Consider the following 19,701-nt stretch of genomic DNA (forward strand, 5'->3'; position numbering starts at 1 on the left):
AACACATGTGAACGTTGGTGCTGTGACACAGTCTCACCACAAGGGGTGAGGGCTCTCTATGGAATTTAACCGAATTTATTACTGTATACTGAAATGTATATGCATATGTCGCACGCGCGTGCTGAAATAACAGACTTACGATTGTACATAAATGTATCACACATCGTCTTTCAGATTTGGCAAATATACTGTGATACCAAAGCTACACATTTCCCCTGCCTCTTCCAAGAAGCACAGCAGCCTCTGTCCCAGCAAGACTCTCAAATTGAGGGCAGATTTCCTTTTTTTGGAGGAAATACAATGTCCTTGTCTCCTTGCTCTCTCTCCTGAAAATGACAGAGTGAGCACAGCTTGTTCTGTCTGGGCATCAGTATCTGCCTGTGTCTCCCAGTCTCAACGGTCAGGTCGTGCTCTCTCAGTCTGTGCTTTGTCAATGTTTGTCCTATTTTTTTATGGTTTTTCACCGTGGTCTGACAGTCTGCTATGGTGGATCATCTTTTCTAGAGCCAGATGTTATGTAAGTTTGTTTTGTGTTTTTTGTGTGTGCCCCACTGAATAATGGACTTGCCCTGTATTGTTAGTTGTTTTCCTTGTAGGATTTTCTTTAGAAAACTTTCCTAGTGGATATTTGTCCCATATAGAAAAATCTGTGCCTATTGGTGGGCTCCACCACTTCACTGCCACAGAGGGCAACAGACCAAATGACAGGTGTGAAAAATGTTGGATTGTTTATTTTTTATATGGCATGAAGTATACTGCAGGTTGTCTCTTTCAGTTCATGCGCTGCTAAATTGAAACTCTGTAGTTTGCTGATTTTTAAGCCTAAGTAGGTGTAGGACAATATTTCAATGTACTGAGGTAAAGTGGTGCTTGCCTCCCTGAAATCTGAGTCTTTTCTTTAACAGTTCACTTTATGTTTATCCCTGGGCCCAGTTCTGACAGTACTCCTCCATCAGATGCAGGATCTGCCAAAGCCCATGCTCAGGGGGTCAGAGCTGAAGAAGTCACCAGCACAGAGCAAGAAATTGATTTCTTTATCAAGTAGAATGAGTCCAGTAGATTATTCCAACATTATCACCAACTCATTTACCTAAATGCTGAGTAATGCTGAAAACTGTCTCACTCCCTGTCCTTATCAAATAATTTGTCCTTTCATTGCCAGTTTTCTGTTTATTTCACTTTCACCCCCTAAACCACATTCAAGAAGTCTATAAAATAGCCCATTGTGGCTCCTTGTATGGAAAACTGTAATGACACCTATAAAGCCAGCAAATATTTTTCTTTCTTTTCACTAACATACTTCTTTATTAAGGTGAGAAGGCTGCAAACATGATGTTATACCATGATTTGGAAAACCAATCCAGTCTGATGCTCATTCAAGACATTTTGCTCATTAAGGAAGCTGATAATTCTTGTTTTATAATGCTGTTCTTTATTATACTACACAGCACCCTCCCAAATTACTACCTGCACAATCATCCCATTTTGACAGCTCTCTAGGTTTTCTGATGGGTTTCAGGTAGTGTGGCAGACTAGTCTTACCAGTTTTGCTTACAGATGCCTCAATTGCACTAACATTTAAAAGGATTATGCATCACATAGATTATCCTACATATTTTTTGTCAAAATTGTGTTGTCATAGTGTTTCACTAACACCCAAACCAAGTGTTTCCACAAGGGGGCACTATACTATCACCAAAATGATATTGTCACATTTACTGCTGCTATTGAAACAGCACTGCTCAGAATATGAGAATGTCTTCCCAAATTAATCAAAAGGTTTTTTTAAATTGTATTCATTTAATTGTGTGTGCTTTCCACATAAAACAAACAACAAGTCACAATTTGCCATTTTTATTCATTTTATAAAACAAATTAAGTCTGATTACAAACGTACACATCACCTGTAAAATAAAATTTACACAGTATCAGAAATCCTATTTTGTAATATAGTGCTTATTTATACAGTTCAAATGTACTAAATATACATATTTCTATATATATTTACACTTCTCTGATGTCATGAAAAGTCAGCCTGAAGTTTACTTATTTGCTGTGGGAACCAAGGAGACAGAGGATTATTTGTCCCCACCCCACCGCTAAAATATAAACTCAAAATACAGAAAGCGGATGGCTTCTTAGGTTCTCAGGTTCTAGAAGAAAGCAGCCAAAAAATCTCTCCCCTGAAGTAGACCCCCCCCCCAGAGAAAAAATTAAGTATTCAATGGCTTTTCTAGTGCAGCAGTGTTTGCATTTGGTGAGCAAGTCTCTTGCAGGGCTCCTGCAGTTTCACAGCACAAATTAGAACACTGAGACTTCAGCACACGCCTTAACCCCAGACCCCTGAAGCATTGTGTACGCAATATGTTTGTGACTGAATTACAACAGCAGGAATGACTACAATTCTCCAAATTTAGTTAACAGAGAAAGAGCTTAGTTAAATCGCACTGGTAATGATCTGTGTCTAGAGATAGTGTAGCAGAGTGCGAGTGGTTATGGCCAGGCTGCAACTGAAACGTTTGTAATGACCAGACAGTAAGCAATGGTATGTGAATATTACTGTTTCCAATTTGAAATTCTTATTTGCACAATATGCGTGAGAATGCCATTAATAAGATTATGTATTATACAAAATCTACTTCAATGTTGCACTACGGCTCTGAGCCATGCTTCGATTTCTCAGCGAAATGTTATTTCATCAACAAAATCTCACCATTCAGCGTTATGGATTAGTACTTCCTGCAAAGAAGCCAGATTTCCAGTAAGCAGATTGCTAGAGTACAGTATGCTTTAAGCTTGCAGTGTGCTGAACCCCAGACTGCAATCTAATCATATATAAAAGCTCTGGATACCTCAGAAATATTCTCTGTAAAGCTACACAAATGTGATGAAAAAAATCAGACTGAAACTCGCATAGAGAAAAAATAATACATTTACAAAGAGCTCTTACTGCGTCACCTGTGGAGCTGAGTCTCTTTGGGATAAGGAAGAAATACAGACAGAAAACAGTGTGCGGTTTTCCCCCTATCTTACAAATGTGGGATTATGTTACGGACGTGACCACTGGCAAGAACCCTTTTGGCTTCCTACACCGAAATGCAACTATCAATTCTGATGCTGCTCGCACGACCTGAAGTACAAGGTTAACCTGGTTGGCGTGAAGCTTACTTGTTTGGGTACGCGTGGGTAGAAGATGCAAACTGTGGCAACCGTCATTGTCACAGCAACAACACCCCCCCCCCCCCCCCCCCATCCCCTGCCTCTTTCTACTCTGTGGAGCAACCAGGTGAAGGGGGAGGAGGAGCGGGGGGGTGGGAGCTGCAGGACAGGAGCCGCGCTCGGTCCAGCAAGGGGAGTAAATGAGGTGCCAGTGAGGCGCAGTGCGATTCACAGAATTCAAATTGGCCTCTGGCCTCCCCGGCTTCTGCCGTGGCCAAGCTGCAACGTTCAGTAAGTTCATTCCCAGCTGATTCTCAAGACTCATTACATGTGCCCTCCGTGGAGTGGATCTGCAAACCGCCAAGACTCCTACATCTTCACCGATACACGCACATACTCTTACCGGGCGGCTGTGACCAATGCTCCTACAACACATCCCAGGCTGTTCTGAAGATAATAAGAACACAGGGAAAGAGTTTGACTGGATGTTCTCGGTGTTAATAAGCCAGCAACTTAAACTCCTGGGTTACCGAATCACCTAGCTGAACACCATGTTCATTTCTGAACCCATACTGACTTTTCCAAACAGTTTTTTTTCCAGGAAGTCTCCAAAAATTGGTGCTTTATCCCACAACTGAATATACGGTTCCAACTGGTTATGTGTTATTTAACTGTGTTAAATGACAATTGTGAGGTACTACAACTAACGCATTTCAATTTATTATTATTTTTATTATTTTATTATTATTATTATTATATTAATTCACAGAAATGCCCTTTGAAGCACAGGGGCTTCAGCTGAATCCATGCTGATTAGGAAGGGCACTAAACTAGTAAAGAACTAATTTTAAGATTCTTTATGTTTCCTTTAATGGCTTAAGTGTACTTTGATAATGTGCCTTTATAATACTCCACAATTTACTCTTCTTGCATTGTTCAGTTCATTAATAATCTGCAGTGTACACAAGACTGTGGATATACGCTGTATTTCTGCTCTAACATATGTACTACCTCTGTGCATTCATAAGTGTCTTATCAATCTAGATGTTGATCGCTACTGTACTGTATCTCATGCACTGGAAGCTGTCCTAGATAGGGGCATTGGCTGACTGACATGGTGGTGATAATGAAAGTGCGAGTATGTGACAGCTCAGATGCCTGGGGACGACGGACTCTACAGGAAGCCTATGAGCCGCCCTCCGTCTTCCGAAATCCAACGCTCCTCTGCGTTTCATCTGTCAGTTTTGTCCCCCCCCCAGGTCCTTTCCTGGTACAGGCGGACAGTGATGGCAAAGGCGTCCCACGTCGGGGAGGAACAAGGGATTGGCATCCGTTTGAAAGAACTGCCACTTTTGCTCTAGAGGCGTTGACAGCGGAAGTCATTTGCACAAGGCAACTACACAACGCGTTGGTTATTCTATTACCACACCTGAAACAGTAAGACGGCTTATCAGTAGAACTACCACTGCAGAAATTTTTTCCCCTAAAGGCACACATCTATATTTAAGTGTGCAAAAAAGCTATAGATTATCTGTTATTTTAAAGAAAGAAGCCAAGATTTGAATCCACAGTCAAGACCCTGTCAGCCTGCAAGGTTTCAGGCTGACAGAAACACAAGATGCTGACAGCTGTGCTTATTATACGAGTTAAGCCTCACTGACCGTTATTACTCCGGACATTCAGCTGGCTTGGTTGCGTAAAGGCACCAGCCAATCGGATGCTACATGTTCTGTCTCCGTTTTGCACGCAACATCATAGCTTTGAGCGCCCCCCTGCTAAGAACAACAACAACGAAAATGAAAATGCTTTGCTACCAGAACGACCCCCTCCTGGACTACGTTGTGCTAGTGCGCCATTGTCCCTGAGAGTTTGTGTGGTGACGGAGCGTGGCCTTGCAGTGGGCCCACCCCTCTCTGCGTGTCGCGGCGGAAACCACCGCAGGGGGCAGGACAGGCTGGCCTGAGTCACGGAGTAAACCATCGTGCTGATCCTCTGAGCAGACTGACTAACAGGAAGCAGCACTGGAGTCTTTGCCTTTCCCTTTCTCCCTCCGCCCCAGGCCTCTCTGACAGGAGAGGTGGAGAGGAGGCCAGCCAGCTGGGTGGGGCAGGTGGGTGGGGCAGGTAGGTGGGTGGGCAGGTGTTTGGGGGCAGAGACCCTCCTCCACCTCCCCGCCTCCCGCACCCCCGGGCTCAGTTGGGAATGACCGGCTGGTTGACGATGACCTGGATGACGAAGTCCTTCTGGATCTTGGTGTCCTGGAGGCGGGTCTTGTCTGTCAGCAGCTTGCCGGAGAAGAACCAGCGCTGGTGGGCGGCGTCGATGTCCTCCTGGGCCTGCAGCTGCTTCTTCAGCTGGTAGATGGTGTCGGCCATGCTGGCGCTGAGGCGCAGGTCCTTCCCCGTGGAGAGGCGCACCTTCAGCTGGAACTCCTTCTTGGGCGCGGCGGGCGGCTCGTGGTGCTCGCCGCCGTCGTCCTCGCTGCGCTCCGTGATCAGGTTGACGGGCGGGGCCAGGCAGTACACGGGCAGCTGGTACCGGTTCCCCAGCTCGTCGTAGCACTCCGTAAGGGACCCTGCCGTGACAGAGAGCGGGGGCACTGGATTAGTGACAAGGCAATTGAGTAAAGAGCTTCAGGTTCAAATCCTGGATGCCACACAGCTGTTGTATCCTTGAGAAACGTAATTGCTCAAATGCAAAAAACAGATACAGTATGTAATCAGTATTAGCAAAAGAATGCCAGTTGGAGTAAAAACACAGTAGAAATAATGAATACGAATAGCAATACCGGGCCCTTTTCTCATTACTGAACCTGCCGGCAGCATGACACCCCGTCATGGCTCTATGAGAATGCCAGCTCTGACTGTCGCTGCTGCTGGCTAATAAGGCAGTTAACATTAAACAGACAAAGATCATGCTGATACAGCAGAGGGGGCCAGTTTCAGCTCACAGCGTAACACAGCGGGCCAAAAATATCTCCCTCAGTGACATTTCCACAGTTAGGAAGGGAGGATAATATTCGTATGCTACATTTTGTAGTGGCAGTTTTTCCATACTTTCACATTCTCCTCCTACAAAAAGAACAGAGAGGTTGTTTTCAATATAGAACGCATGAGGGATGATGTGAACAATATGGAACAAGTGGAAATGCTAAAGCGTGCTTTCCTTTCTAAAGTCTAAAGCACTGATTCTCAATTCTGCTCCTGGGGCCCCCCTGCTCCGCACGTTTTACATCTTTCCCTGCTCTACCTACCTGACCGAACTCATCAGTGGCACTTTTCATAAAGAGCATGTTAATTATTTCAATCAGGTGTGTTTGGAGCAAGGATAGGCTGAAGATATGCAGGACAGGGGGGGCTCCAGGAGTAGGATTGAGAAACACTGGTCTAAAGGCAAAACCAGGAAGCAGTGTGGGCCAGCTGCATATTGAACGGCTCCGCCCCCTCACCGTGCGGCAGCGTGATGCTGGCTCCGTCCACGATGGCCTGGGCCAGCTCGTGGTCGTTGCACTCGATGGCGACAGCGGCCGCCTTCAGGGCGTCCCAGATCTCTTTGCGGCCGTCGAAGGCGGGGGCGGTGTCCCAGAACTCGTCGCGCTTGCTGCGCAGCTGGCCTTCCGTCATGGGGTAGTCGCTCTTCCACTTGGGCTTGTCCTTCTTCAGGGGCTCGTTACGTCCTGAGGCGAAGAACGGCAGTTGCACGTCAGTCCACATGAATACCGGACCAGATCGGGTCCACATGAACAGCAGTCCACATCAGTGCAGATTAACATTGGACCAGATCAGTACGCATGAACACAAACACTGGACCACATCAGTCCACATGAATACTGGACCAGATCAGTCCACATGAACAGCGGTCCACATCAGTGCAGATTAACATTGGACCACATTAGTACACACAAACACTGGAACAGATCAGTCTGCAAAAAGCTGTCTATCCAGTCCGCAAACAGCAGTCTATGTCAGTCTGAACAAACAACAGTCTACATTTTTCTGCATAAACAGAAGTCTAGATCACGCTACTTCACTCAACATGTGCCACAGTCTATATCAATCAATGGTCGGCAGAGGGCCACACTCTACACAGGGAGAACCCTGGATCCTGGGTGATCACACTCTGCTCAGCTTAGTCCAAGGAGATGAAAAAAGGAGATGAAAAAAAACATTGCTCATTTCCATGGAAAATGATGCAAAGAGGCTGTTGCCTAATACAAGAGAAGACAAAACATTACCACATACTTCCATAGAATGCACCATTCTTCATTCACAAAGGAAGAGATAAGTATTCCACAGAGAGGAACAAAGTAATATTCATGAACACTGAGGAGGACGAGAAGTGTGTGATAACGCTAAAAAATATTCAGGGTAAATCTATCTTTTCACATTTCTGATAAAGAGGAAGGGCTGCACTTTAGGGGTGCAGGTACAATACCTGTTCAAAATGTTGCTCTGCAAATATTTCCCTTGTGATGCTTTCCCAGCGTAATGCCCCAAACCAGAACAGCCGCATCATTTAAACCCAGACAGCAAAACCAAGTTTGCCTGCCTGTTGTCTCTCCCCACGCAAATCCTCTTTGGGGTTTCCGAGAACACCTCCCACTCTGGAAAGGGACGACGCACCTCCCCTTGTCTGCAGGGGAGGTTGGGGGTGCAAGGGTGCGCCTGCCCCACAGGCTGGCATGGGCAATCTCGGCAGGAGCCTAACGGCACCATGCGCCACGCGTAAGTGCCAAAGCTGCTCCTCTCCTTGACAGGACGGTGGCAAACAGCCAAAGGGAGCTACCGCCCGTCTCAGACAGTGCACACGTACGCTACACGAGAAGCAGACAACCTCCCTCCCTGCCGGGAGCCTATATTTAGAAGGTTCAGAGCCAGGGTGTGTCTATATGTGGCACTATCTACACCCGGCCAAGTATCGCGGAGGAATTTTCACACTTTCTAGATTACGGTATCGCCAGGAGAGGGCTGTTTATCACAGAGGTAATCAGCTTCGCTCTCTTCCCATGCACTCCTGTTTCTCTAAAAACAGCCTCTCTTTTCTGCAGGTAAGCAAAAACCAGCACCTGACCACTTTCACAGAGTAAGGGAAATGCTAAGCACAGATGCTCAGGATAACCAAGGCTGCCGCTCTGATAGACCCCTAGGGTCATTCTGTGAGAAAATAAAACTCAGGTAATGCATTTTCTTCAGCAAATCATTCATAAATCAGCGTGACTTCCTGTGTGTTTTGTATGACCAATTAAACACTTTCTCCTGTTGTCCTGTTGTTGTTTTTATATGTACTTTTTTCCAGAAAGGAGGACATTAATTCCACCTCAAATGACATATGTCTACATGAAAGTACTGCAAGGTAAACCAGAACTATTTTTTTCAGACAACAGCCCAAGGTGCCCTCTTAAGTGGTTCTGTTAAGTGCTGCGGTACATGATGGTCAAATAAGTTAACACTTAAGCTATTCAGGGTGGACGCTTGCCCCATTTAAGACTACGGCCACGAAGGACTTCACCCCTTGAGGACGTGAGGACAGCGCCCCCTGGTGGGGAGTTCTGAGCTGAGAGGACAGGATCACCAGAGCATAGTTTCTATGAGTAACACAGGAGGCTGTCTGTTAATGACTCCTTTGAGGGAATCCTCCACGCCTCGCCTCAGGAACTTCCTCCTACTTCAACCAGACAGGCTTTCGTGATCCAAGCTCCAGTGACAATCAAGGATCACTGTGGCCAAGTATCGGAAAGGTCACTTTGATAAAAGCAAATTATTTATAGCGCCACAGATTACACACAGTAATCAGGTGACGCGTAACAGGATTAGCTGCCGCCTCCCAGGATGCAGCTCTCCGGTCGACAAAGCGGAGGCCAGGTGACATGCTGCAGTGGGCCGCTGTGACTTTGGTAGAGCGTTTTAATCAACAGGAATGCACACAAGAATACAAAGCCTAAGGATTCCTATGACCCTCCCGTATGAACCCTGCCTAAATAAGGACTTCATCTGAGTTCAAAACTGCTGTATTCTGATCAGTTTATTGAATGCTTATTGTTGTAGCAGACTGAGGAACGTGTGCCTAAGGAAAGTCAGAACTAGCTGTGTCTGGGATGCCTGAGACCTATAATGACACACACACCTAAAACCACAGCCATAAGCACTCATAACTTCAAGCAAACCGTAACTCCCGCCGTGTTAGTGCCGTCACACACACCCCGGGAGATTATTATCCAGCTCTCCCAGGGCTCCTCTGACCTCAGAGCATCAGACCACCTGATCGGGTGCACCCATTCCCACGTCTCCGAAGTGCTTCAAAAATGACCCTTTCCCTTTGATCCGTGTCCCTTGGGCGGTCGTGGTGTCGAGCTGACCTTTTCGATGATCAAAAGCCGAGCCCTCCCTGCTGTCAATCACGGAGCCAAAGTGGGGCAGCCAGGAACTGAGAGCAGCACTTTGCGAGTCCGCAAAAAATAAATAAATAAATAAATAAATAAATAAATAAAATTGACAAAAATATGTGCGCACTGCGCTCAAATACGTCAGGATGTTGATCAATGAGTTGCTTTGTGCAGGTGGCTGGTGGAGGGCTGTGAACACGATATGAATATGTGTGTGTGTGTGTGTGTGTGTGTGTGTGTGTGTGTGTGTGTGTGGGGCGGGGGGGTACACTACAGTATAAACACTCAGGCTGACCTTCAAGTGCAAGAACAGGCTGTGCTCCCAGACTGATGAAAAATGCACTGAACTGTACCAGCAGGTGCAGTCAAGTACAACGCTAGTTATTGTGATATTACACAAGCCCAAGCTGAGCAAGATTTATGCTTCTCCCCCTTTGTTGCCTCTCGTGAGCAGCAATACGACATCAGGGGCGCATCCATCCTTGCCGTTTCTCTCTAAACGGGATGACGCAATGCTGTAAAACACAAGACCGTGCAGGTTTCGTGCTCAGGAATTAAGGTGGTACGAGGTAACCCAGGAAGGAGCTCGGACTGCTTAACGGACCAGAATGAGTCCAGCCGAGCCTAATGGCTTTCAAATTAAATTTCTGTCAGCTTAGTTTGCAAAGAGGCCTACTGGGACCTGTCTGAATTCACAACTCTACCGTTCAACAACCGCCCACAACTGCCACACCCTGAACAGGCGCTTGGGGTGTTTCTGCTGAACGTGCCTATTACTCCACCCAACTTGACACTTTCCCTAGAGCTCATTTTTAATTGCCAGCTTTCTTTCCCTGGAAAATAAAAGATTTCAAGCTCCATTTATAGTGACCTGCAAGCTCTTCTGAGACCAGCCCCTCCTGAGGTGCCCTTTAACAACTTCCACAGACGGAAAACCCTGCAATAAAAAGCAAATCTGGCAAACGTGTCAATGTGTTGCCATATACAGACCGAGGCCCTTCTCCCTCTAAGTGTTTCGCAATGAGCTCTTCTTGCCCCTCTGCCCGACAATGTTATCAGTCACACCAAAACACGGGGAGGGCAGTTTTGCTGAAGATAACATGGAGCATGGTGCTGGTGGGCCCGCCAAAGGTCCATGGACCACCCCCCAGCTATTTCTGAACCACTATCAACCAAGCCCAATCTCTTCAGATGGCTCTGGTGTTGCAGCTGACTTAACCCTCTGTAGCTGGAACTGAGGATTCCAGAAAGGGGAACATAGTAGTCTGTGAACTGAACTTCAATAAAGTCTAAAAATTCTTCCCCAGGAGAGGCACGTGGGAGGGGACGGTGGCAGTGGTGGCCTTCACACGACCCCCCAACCATGACAGCACCTGAGTCCGATTACTCAGTCCCCCAGCCGCAAAATGGATTACCCCTAGTTTTCTTTATTTGGCAACACGGTGCGTTAAGTGAGCCTTGCGTAGCAATCATAACACCGTAACAAGAGGTACATAATCCACCAGGACCATTGTCATAAGACAAGAAATATCATAATCAGCTTATAATAACTGGTTTTCATAGGTGACAGGATGTTCTGTCACTGTTGTCTGAATGAGTTTTACACACTTCACAGCTTTGTTAGTTGTTATTAGGGCTGTATCGAATGCCATTTTTTGCCATTCGAATTTTAGCCAACCTTTTACGAACAAAGCTATGAATGTCTGTGACGTGACGTCATCGTTTTGGCCTGTTGTTTTGGCATTTTGTAAGTGACCAAATGAATGTAACAAACAGTTCTGTCTACAAAAGCTCAACCAGCATTTGCTTTAGTGTATGGAATTATTCCTGTGCGATTTCATGACACATAATTCATTCCGTAAACTACTGACTCGCGGAATGTATTGGACCAAAGCCCTTTCATGCACATACCTTCAGTAATATAGCCTATGAACATGATTAATTTTGTATTTAAGCAAAACACTGACGTCCACAAAAGTTCAAGCAGCCTTTGCTTTCGTGGATGGAATGCCTTCTGTAACTGCAGAGTCACGGAATATACTGTGCTAAATCTCTTTCGTGCACATCATACTTTCAGTAATATAGCAAAACAGTTTGCAAAATGTACATTCGATGGCACGGAATGATGATAATATAGCGCATTCTGCATTTCGTGCCACAAAAGCATAAATGCTGGCCTACGACATCTGTTACGTGGATAGAATTACTTTTGTCCACAAAATGAAAAGCACAACGGTCAATTCAGTGCACATCAGGAATCATCCGTTTTGTTTTCTGTGCACGAAAGTATGCGCTCTCTTCAATATTTCGTGGACACAATGCTAACGTGTTCGTGTTTTTCGTGGACAAAACGCGTTAGAGTGTTACATGGTTTTGTAATGAATTTATGCCTTTCGTAGCACAGAAGGCATTCTGTCTACGTACAAGGTCTGTTACACTTGGCACCCCACAAGTTATTGGCAAAATTAAGTAGGCCACTTCAACATCTAAATTTCTTGTATTACAGTAGAAATAACCTTAAAACTGCAACTGAGCACCCATCCTAATAATCGAATACTTAATTTCACAATCGAATGCCAATTCAATGAACGAAGCTTCGAATTTTTCAGTACAGCCCTAGTTGTTATAAGCTTCTCATAACATTTAACTATGACTATGACCAATAATATGACCAGTATGACCTGTATGACCAGAGTTAAGGCTTTATGAACCAAGTAAGGTGCAACGAATTATTACCTGTTTTTGTATAAAGATCTGTAACTACCATTTTCATGTACGGTCACTTGGTTTCATGTGAGGTCACTTGGAGAACTGAGTGGTAGGGGAGTTAGTTGTGCAAAACATTGTTTGAGCTTTCACGTCTCACCTCCGTCAGTGTTTACAGAAGCAATGGAAGGGGCGTGCAGGATGTCTTCTGTCTAACAGTCACTCGGCACCTTAGGGTTCCGACCTGCTCCAGCGTGTCACGGCCTGGGCAGTCAGGGATGCATCTGGGGTGGCATTCCCAAAACCCCCCAGTGCCTCAGTAATGGGGATGCAAACTCCACCCCCTCCTCTTTCCCACTGAATGGATGACCAATGACAAAGCCTGAGGGAGAAGGAGCGTAACGCACATCCTGTTCTCCCAGGACAAACAAGCAGAAACACATTAAAATGCGCCGAGATGCACCGTAACAAGTAAGTTATACACAAGCTCCCACACACCCTTTACTCTGAGCCAAACAGGGAAAAAGGGGGGAGAAAGCAGAATGCAACACATCATCATGGGTAAATAAATCAGACTTATCACCGTGTGTAACCTGCATCACAACAGTAGATGCAACCCTGAGCTAAGCTGCCTAACAGCAGAAATAGCATTCATGCTCTCCACTTAAGAATGGTTTGCTTGTGGTTTGTAACTGATGGCAGAGTCTGACAATGTGGGCAAGGGTTTCATTAAAACCCCCAAAAAACCAAACCATTGAGAGAAGAGAATAATGCATTGTATATTACATCATTAATATTTTACTGTATTATCCTATTTATCAGTGATTGCAGTAAAAACAAAATCCCTGTTTGATTAGCTACATCTCATAAATAACAAATGTTTAGCATCCCACACTGTGGTAATTCTACTGTTGTATTCCTCAAAGCAACTGACGTCCTGACAGCTCAGGCTTCATGTTAAATAGTACAACCTCCATTTAACAGATTACATGTTATAGTAAATAACAGCATATCTGTACCTTGTGCAACTATCATGCGTCCATTTATCATGTCACCTGTTTCTCTAAGTTACTGTTGAGACTTCTAGCACACAAATACTCCAGAACAATAAAAAAGAAAACAAAAGCTTCAAAATCAATGTGGAAAAAACGCACACAAATAAGATGAAGGCAGCAGATAAATTACTGAAGCATAACTCCGCTCTGAGAAATACCTTGTGTATACAGATTAAAATAGTGAATAAAAAATAAGCTTCATTGCTAGGGACTGATGTCACAAACGCACCTCAGAAACAAATTCATTTGACGTTTAGTTGGGAATAACTAAACCAAATTGGAATTATTTGGAAAATAAGCTTTTGGTAGTTGCTGCTTGCTGCTGCTGAACTAACAGCTTTTCTGAGGACTTTTTAATCTCATCAAGAATTTATTTAATTTCATTCACTCCGATATTCTGAAAGCCGTCTACAAACCTACTTCTTTTTTCCCACATAAGGAATACAATACTATGCTTTCATACTGTTTTTTAACAAATAGAGACTACTTTGCTTCAGTATCCCAGCACAGCCAAATCACTTTTGGCTCAGGTAATAACTACAGAGCAACAGGGTGAGGGTGGAGGCTCAAGTGACTGTTCGCAGAAGTCCTGGGCAGTGAGGACTCAAATTTGCAAATGGGCGAGTCCCCGCTGGGGCTGATGAACAAGTTGCCTATGGCAATGCTCACACCGAGATGCAACATGACCTTGTGTACATGCCGCACCAGCCCCCTGGATTCTCCCAAATACATATTTTGACCAAAATCACCCGCCAAATTCAAAACAATGCCATGGACTTCAAGGCAGATTCGCTGCACGTCAAACTGTAGGGACTAGCGTACATATGCTGTTTGGCGGACCTGTTGTTATTAAACACCCTGCTCAAGCCTTGGCCCCTGGTGGACCTATTACACCACTGGGAGTGGAGCATGTGAGGTTGTCTGCCATTACCTGTAAGACACAGCGATACAGACGTAACACGAGTAGCAGAACCACAAATGTTGTTCGATTCTTGCCTTTATCTTTGCAATGGCCATAATGGTGAATATCATATTACCACAGAAGTAGCATGTAGTTAGCATGTAACATTCGCCACTTACATTAACCAATGGCCCCTAACACCGCTAGCAAGGTAAATGGAAAAATTCCTTCATCTGGAGGGAAGCAACCTGCCCAGCACCTGTTAGTGGAACATTCCCAGAATGCAGCACATTAAAACAAGTGAAGCTTGATAATGAGCTACAAACGAGTGTTCTGGGTCTCCCCGTCACATCTGCTGTCGATTCTATCTTCTGCTGAGATTACACATGCAAGGTGGGCAAAAAAGTATGATGAAAGTGTATAGAAGAGCCTAGAGTTCTTGTCATTGGTTTGTCACTTAGGACAAATGGCACATAAGGACATTGGGGACTGAACACCTGGTCAAAGGGATTGGAAGTTAAACCCCCTTACCCACCAAATCCCTCCCCCATCTTTATTTCCTCTAAGCTCACTGTCAACAAGCAACTAGTCAAAACCCAGGCAACGGCAACGGTGAAAAAGTGAAAAAAGGCTTCATTAACAAATGAATTTTCATTAACATAAATTCATTAACAAAGAAATAAAAATGTGAAGACTGAAACTTGGTTGAGACAGATCCAGCACATCAAACTAAATTAGAGCCCTTCTGTGAGAAGCGGCAGTTTACCCGGGAGATCTCCATCAAAGCAGAGCGCTGAGTGACAAAATTACTTTCGCTTCCCTGTGAGACAACGGGCTCTCAGATGAGTGCGACATCCATTTTATTACTGGGGCCTCTCCAGTTCGTGGCTCCCGAGGCTCTGAGAGCTGGCTGTTCTGGAGCAGGGGGGCTTTTAAGAGCGATGCCGTTTTGCCAGCCGCGTTTTTCTGATGAGTCCGTGTAATAAAAGCCTCGGGTGCTGATGCCCGTCCGCGCATTCTGTTGCGCATGCAGGGACCCGGCGGAAGTTTCCATCTATGTATGGCTCGGGTCTGCACGAGGGCCGCTTTCATTCAAAGTTTAAAAAAAAAAAAATGGAAAGCAGGTTCGCCCTGAACTACAAGCACAGCCCCAGGCTGCCTCCCAGCTGACTAACACAACTGACGTGTAGACCACAGATTATGCAAACTGCCAACCATCTGGCGCCCACACCTCCAACAATGCCCCTTTCTCGTCCTGTTGAGCCGCCGTCAGACGTACGCAAGCCAGAGGACGGGAGGCGCTGGATCTGACGGCACAAGCCTCAAAATCAAACAGGTTTACGCAACCCTTAATGCCACATGCTGCCAGAGAATAATAAAGAGCTTCCTGTCCCTTGAGTAAAAAGTCGATGTTGAAAAGGCATTCAACGACCAAGAAGTGGTCTGCCAAAGTGAGGTTCTTCATAAGGAGACACAAGACATAATGCTAGTGGCAGCCCACAGCCTTGGCCCCTGATAATTAATTATAACAAACAACTGAAGAGACAAAACAGGACAAAGATTTCTGATCAAAGACTTACTTTTCAACCCAACGGGTCCAGGATGGTAATAGCTCCTGGAATTTCCAGAATTACCGACTCCCATGTTGACTCCTTCCGAAAACGACACTGGCTACAGTCCGGCACGGCGCAGTATAGCTACATCTGCGTAACCATCTGGAGGACACACCGGCTTAAGCTACTAAAGCCCCAGATAAGCAATGTTTCACTCCAGCTTGATTTCTGCTCCCACTTTTCAAAACTGCTCCTGTCCGGAAACGTTTTGAGGAAGTCCGTGATTAGCCAGCGCAACCAGGAATATAACCCTTTGATACAAATCCCATAGCAGGACCACCAAGTGTTGTTATTTTCAGCGAGCCCCTTTAAACTGTAAGCTTACAGTCATTTAACTCTTGCAATCACAATTCGAGGCAGCTCACATGTGTAAACATCCTTACCTAATATCTTAAACCAAGGCTAATAAACATATATTTTCAAGTGGGAGAATAAATAGTCCCCAATCTACCAGGAGAAACATATGACGCTCATATCTTTAATAGTAGCCTTGATCCGATCAGTCCCATTTAAAGCCAGGAGTCAAAAATAAAACACGACACTAAACCCTTGTTTGTCTAGCGTGATACAGCAAGATAATCCCCAATTCGTGGAAGCCAGACAATACGTTATCTGTATTTATATATTATTTAGGCAATTTACCATCTTTTTTAACAGAAATGTGGCTTTTATAGAAGGTCCTAGAACCAGTTTAATTACAAACAGCAATATGGTGGAGAGCTAAACCAGACAAATTACAGGAATTTGAAACAGTTTTTTTTAGGTGTCAGACATTAGGCAAATAAAAACTGAACATAATCCTTGGATCTGAAATTCCCAGTTCACTCTCAGACACGGCAAAATAACAGAAAAAAAAATTATAAGCAAAGAAGGAAAGAAAAACAATGCACCATAACAAAATTTTCACCTCTATCACCTGCGTGATATATCCAGTATTAGCTTTTCATGACTGTAAAATCATTGTGAATCTGGCTCACCTCCATGTGCAATGCAATGCATATTTAAGATGCTTCTGAAGCAATGTATTGACTGTTGATCTTAAGCCCTATTTCCACTACTGTGCCAGGCCTCTGGTGCTGTGCCCTATAAAAAGTACCATGGTTGCGGTTTGTTTACCTGATTTGCCTTTGGGTGGCTACGTCAGCTTGCTATATACTTCCATGTTATAGAGGTTGTGTTTGCAAGCTTGAACACTGTCTAAACATAGCTGGGTTTAACATGAGAGGAGTTTTTTCACCATATTTGGCGTTTTGATCTTAGTTTATTCATGATCTGGGCCAAATTTCCTGCACACACTTTATCAAAGCATAGCCTTTACCATTTCCTGTAAATATGATACATACACACCTTAACACTAGCGGGAAGACCGGAAATTCAGTCTGCAATAAGATTGCCGGTAATTTGCTAGGAGCAAGCGAGGCAGATATTTATTGCACCTACAGCCAGAAAGTCTGCCCACAGAGATTTGTACTGGACGACATGAAATTAATATCCATTAGTAATCCCTATCCTGTGTCGTATATGGTTTGTTTTGCAAGTTAAACACAGTTTGTTTGAAACAAGAATGGTGCCCTGCTGTCATTCCATAACATATTGCAGAGTACGTATACATGCAATGATAAAGTGTATGTGGCCGGGGTTTACCCCAGCGCATAGGAGAAACCTGCGATGCTTTGGTAATTGCCCCTCCTGAGCAATTCGGAGCTTGCAGCCGTTTACAGCTTTGCTAAATTGGTGCTGCTTGGACACAGTTTGTGTAATAGATTGCGCCAGTTTGGCATGGTTCCAAAAGTAGTACTAGGGAGCTCTCCAGAGCGGACTTTCATTTTGATAGGAAACATAACCATATCACATATTAATCCAAAACTGCAGGTCTTTACAAATTCTTGCATTTCAATGCTTCACGTTCAAGAAGACAGATTATTGTGGAGGCGATCTTCCACAACTCATTTCCAACAAGCATCTAAGTGAACGGACTAATGAAAACTTTTGCAACAAACGCAAAATAACTGTATTATCTATACTGACACAATCCGTTCTTGTCTTCTGTAGCATAATCAGAATTTTGCATGTCTCCTCTCCCGTAGCCAGAAATTCGCACTGGACAGACATCAAGGAATTGAACTTGTTACTACCGCAGAGATTTGGAATGCCACCAATGCACAACAAACAAATGAGATACAAACAAGAACGTCCTTAGGATAGGTGTCAGGCAAGTAGTGCTGAACTGAACTTGCCCATACATAAAATGAACTTTCTCCTGGTGCAGAGAATTTTGTCTGTTTGGCATCTTTCTCTGTAGACTAATATGAAAGTGACAGTTATTACGATGGGAAAAAGGCAGAACTTGTTTCTTCAACATGCATGTACTCAAAACTTGCATACAACTTGCATTATACTAACCATTGCAGCTAGCTAGTTACCTATGGCGAGTCCCATCCTTTAACAGTAACATCCATTCATTAACAGTTAAGCACTGAACGGTACCTCCACGTTTTCTGTTCCTGCCGCCGCCGCCGGATGACCGCTGTGTGTCCCCACGCTCTCTTCCAACACAACCTCCCATGGCTGTGTCAGTCGTACCGTGGCTCCATAAATACTTCCAGTCAGCAGTGAAATACAGCTAACTTAGCAGGACAGCTAGCAGCCTAACTAGCCCAATGAAAAGCCTAGCTAAGTGCTACAGTAGTTAACAAGTTAGACTCAGTATACAGACAGTCATGATTCAAAATAAAATGCGCTCATGCTCGCATTTGAAAACGCACCATTCTTTAGGTTACGCGATTCGGGCTGTGATGCGATCAGATCAAGATCGTTTTTTTCAAACAACTAGCTAAATTACCCAGCGAACCGACGTTAACTAGCTACAGAACCAAATCTATGGTGCACGATCGTTGCTAGCTCGCTACCTAGCAAACTGTATATTCGACAGTAATCGAGCAGATTTAATTTGTAGTTGAAGCTAAACAGTTAGCTAAACGGAATCCGCGAACGGAGAGTCGACCAGGTTGAGATGGAAACCAGAAGTTCTCTTATTTGGCAGCGAACATAGCCGCTAGATAACGCTACCTCTGATAACAAACTAGCAAGCTAGCTAGCCAACTTTGTTGTGTTAAATCTAACGCACTCAAGAGCGTGGTGGGTGTGCTGGTCCAAGTTATTTCTGGACTCAACAGCACGCAGCTCACATTAAGGTGCTAGCTAGCTATCTCACAGCAGTAATGTAGAGCACTTTCCCTGGCACATCAAGTCTGGATATTGCTCAGAAGGAGTTTCACTCTCGGCAAGTTAGCGATCTAGCTGGCTAGCTACCTACGACAGCTACCTACCTGGCTAGCTAATCCTCCCGGCTACCTGATCGCAGCTAAGCTGATCATTTAAACAACGTTTTATTTTTTACGTATAGGTAGTTATCTAGACAACCAGGCAGCTATCTATATTTCATCTCCTCCGAATTTTCTGTGACGTGCAGTTTGTCTCTCTGAGTATTTCCAGTTGTTCGGAGCGAATCCAGGTTTAGGCAAATCCCTTTCCCTTCCTGTGGAAAACTGCAGCTTGTTCAGTAGCTAGCCTACATCATACGCATGCTCGGCCGACTTGCGGTGTGGTAGGGGAGTAGCTACAGTACTTTGTTTTCAACGATTGCTCCATGCACTCAAACCAGGTTGATTAAGACGTGACATGTCTAGCACCTGGCGCAATAACAGTCGACACGCTGAACGTTGGATTAATTAAAAACGTGATAGAGGTACATCACTTCATGTGACATCAGGTTGGCATCACGAACGACCTGGTCACGTGAATCATGCACGTGCACTATTAGCCTAATAAGAGTAACGTTTCTGTACATCGATTTAAACATTTAACAAGTCATTGGAAAGTACA

At 44.7% G+C, this 19,701-nt stretch overlaps 1 protein-coding gene across 2 annotated transcripts; it reads right to left on the reverse strand.

Annotated features, from left to right (window-relative positions):
- Positions 1 to 4,413: 4,413 nt before the first annotated feature.
- On the reverse strand, positions 4,414 to 19,559 carry ubtd1a (ubiquitin domain containing 1a). Of its 2 annotated transcripts, none has more exons than XM_036547193.1 (3): positions 18,304 to 19,559; positions 6,608 to 6,835; positions 4,414 to 5,734 (listed from the first exon to the last, which is right to left on the reverse strand). In XM_036547193.1, exons 1-3 carry the CDS (start codon positions 18,380 to 18,382, stop codon positions 5,352 to 5,354), a joined length of 690 nt encoding a protein of 229 aa, XP_036403086.1. In that variant the 5' UTR covers positions 18,383 to 19,559; the 3' UTR covers positions 4,414 to 5,351. The 2 variants fall into 2 exon arrangements, with proteins under 2 accessions (XP_036403086.1, XP_036403087.1); XM_036547194.1 differs by lacking the exon at positions 18,304 to 19,559 and adding an exon at positions 16,794 to 16,864.
- Positions 19,560 to 19,701: the final 142 nt, after the last annotated feature.

Source organism: Megalops cyprinoides, chromosome 15 (assembly GCF_013368585.1).
Source record: "Megalops cyprinoides isolate fMegCyp1 chromosome 15, fMegCyp1.pri, whole genome shotgun sequence".
Lineage (NCBI taxonomy): Eukaryota > Metazoa > Chordata > Actinopteri > Elopiformes > Megalopidae > Megalops > Megalops cyprinoides.

What these genes read in the sequence shown, in the direction of transcription:
- ubtd1a (XM_036547193.1), bottom strand. Translation starts at nt 18,382, where the DNA reads ATGGGAGGTTGTGTTGGAAGAGAGCGTGGGGACACACAGCGGTCATCC. An exon ending in CAGGAACAGAAAACGTGGAG is followed by an intron (nt 6,836 to 18,303) that starts GTACCGTTCAGT and finishes TCTTCGCCTCAG; the next exon opens with GACGTAACGAGCCCCTGAAG. An exon ending in CAGCATCACGCTGCCGCACG is followed by an intron (nt 5,735 to 6,607) that starts GTGAGGGGGCGG and finishes CTGTCACGGCAG; the next exon opens with GGTCCCTTACGGAGTGCTAC.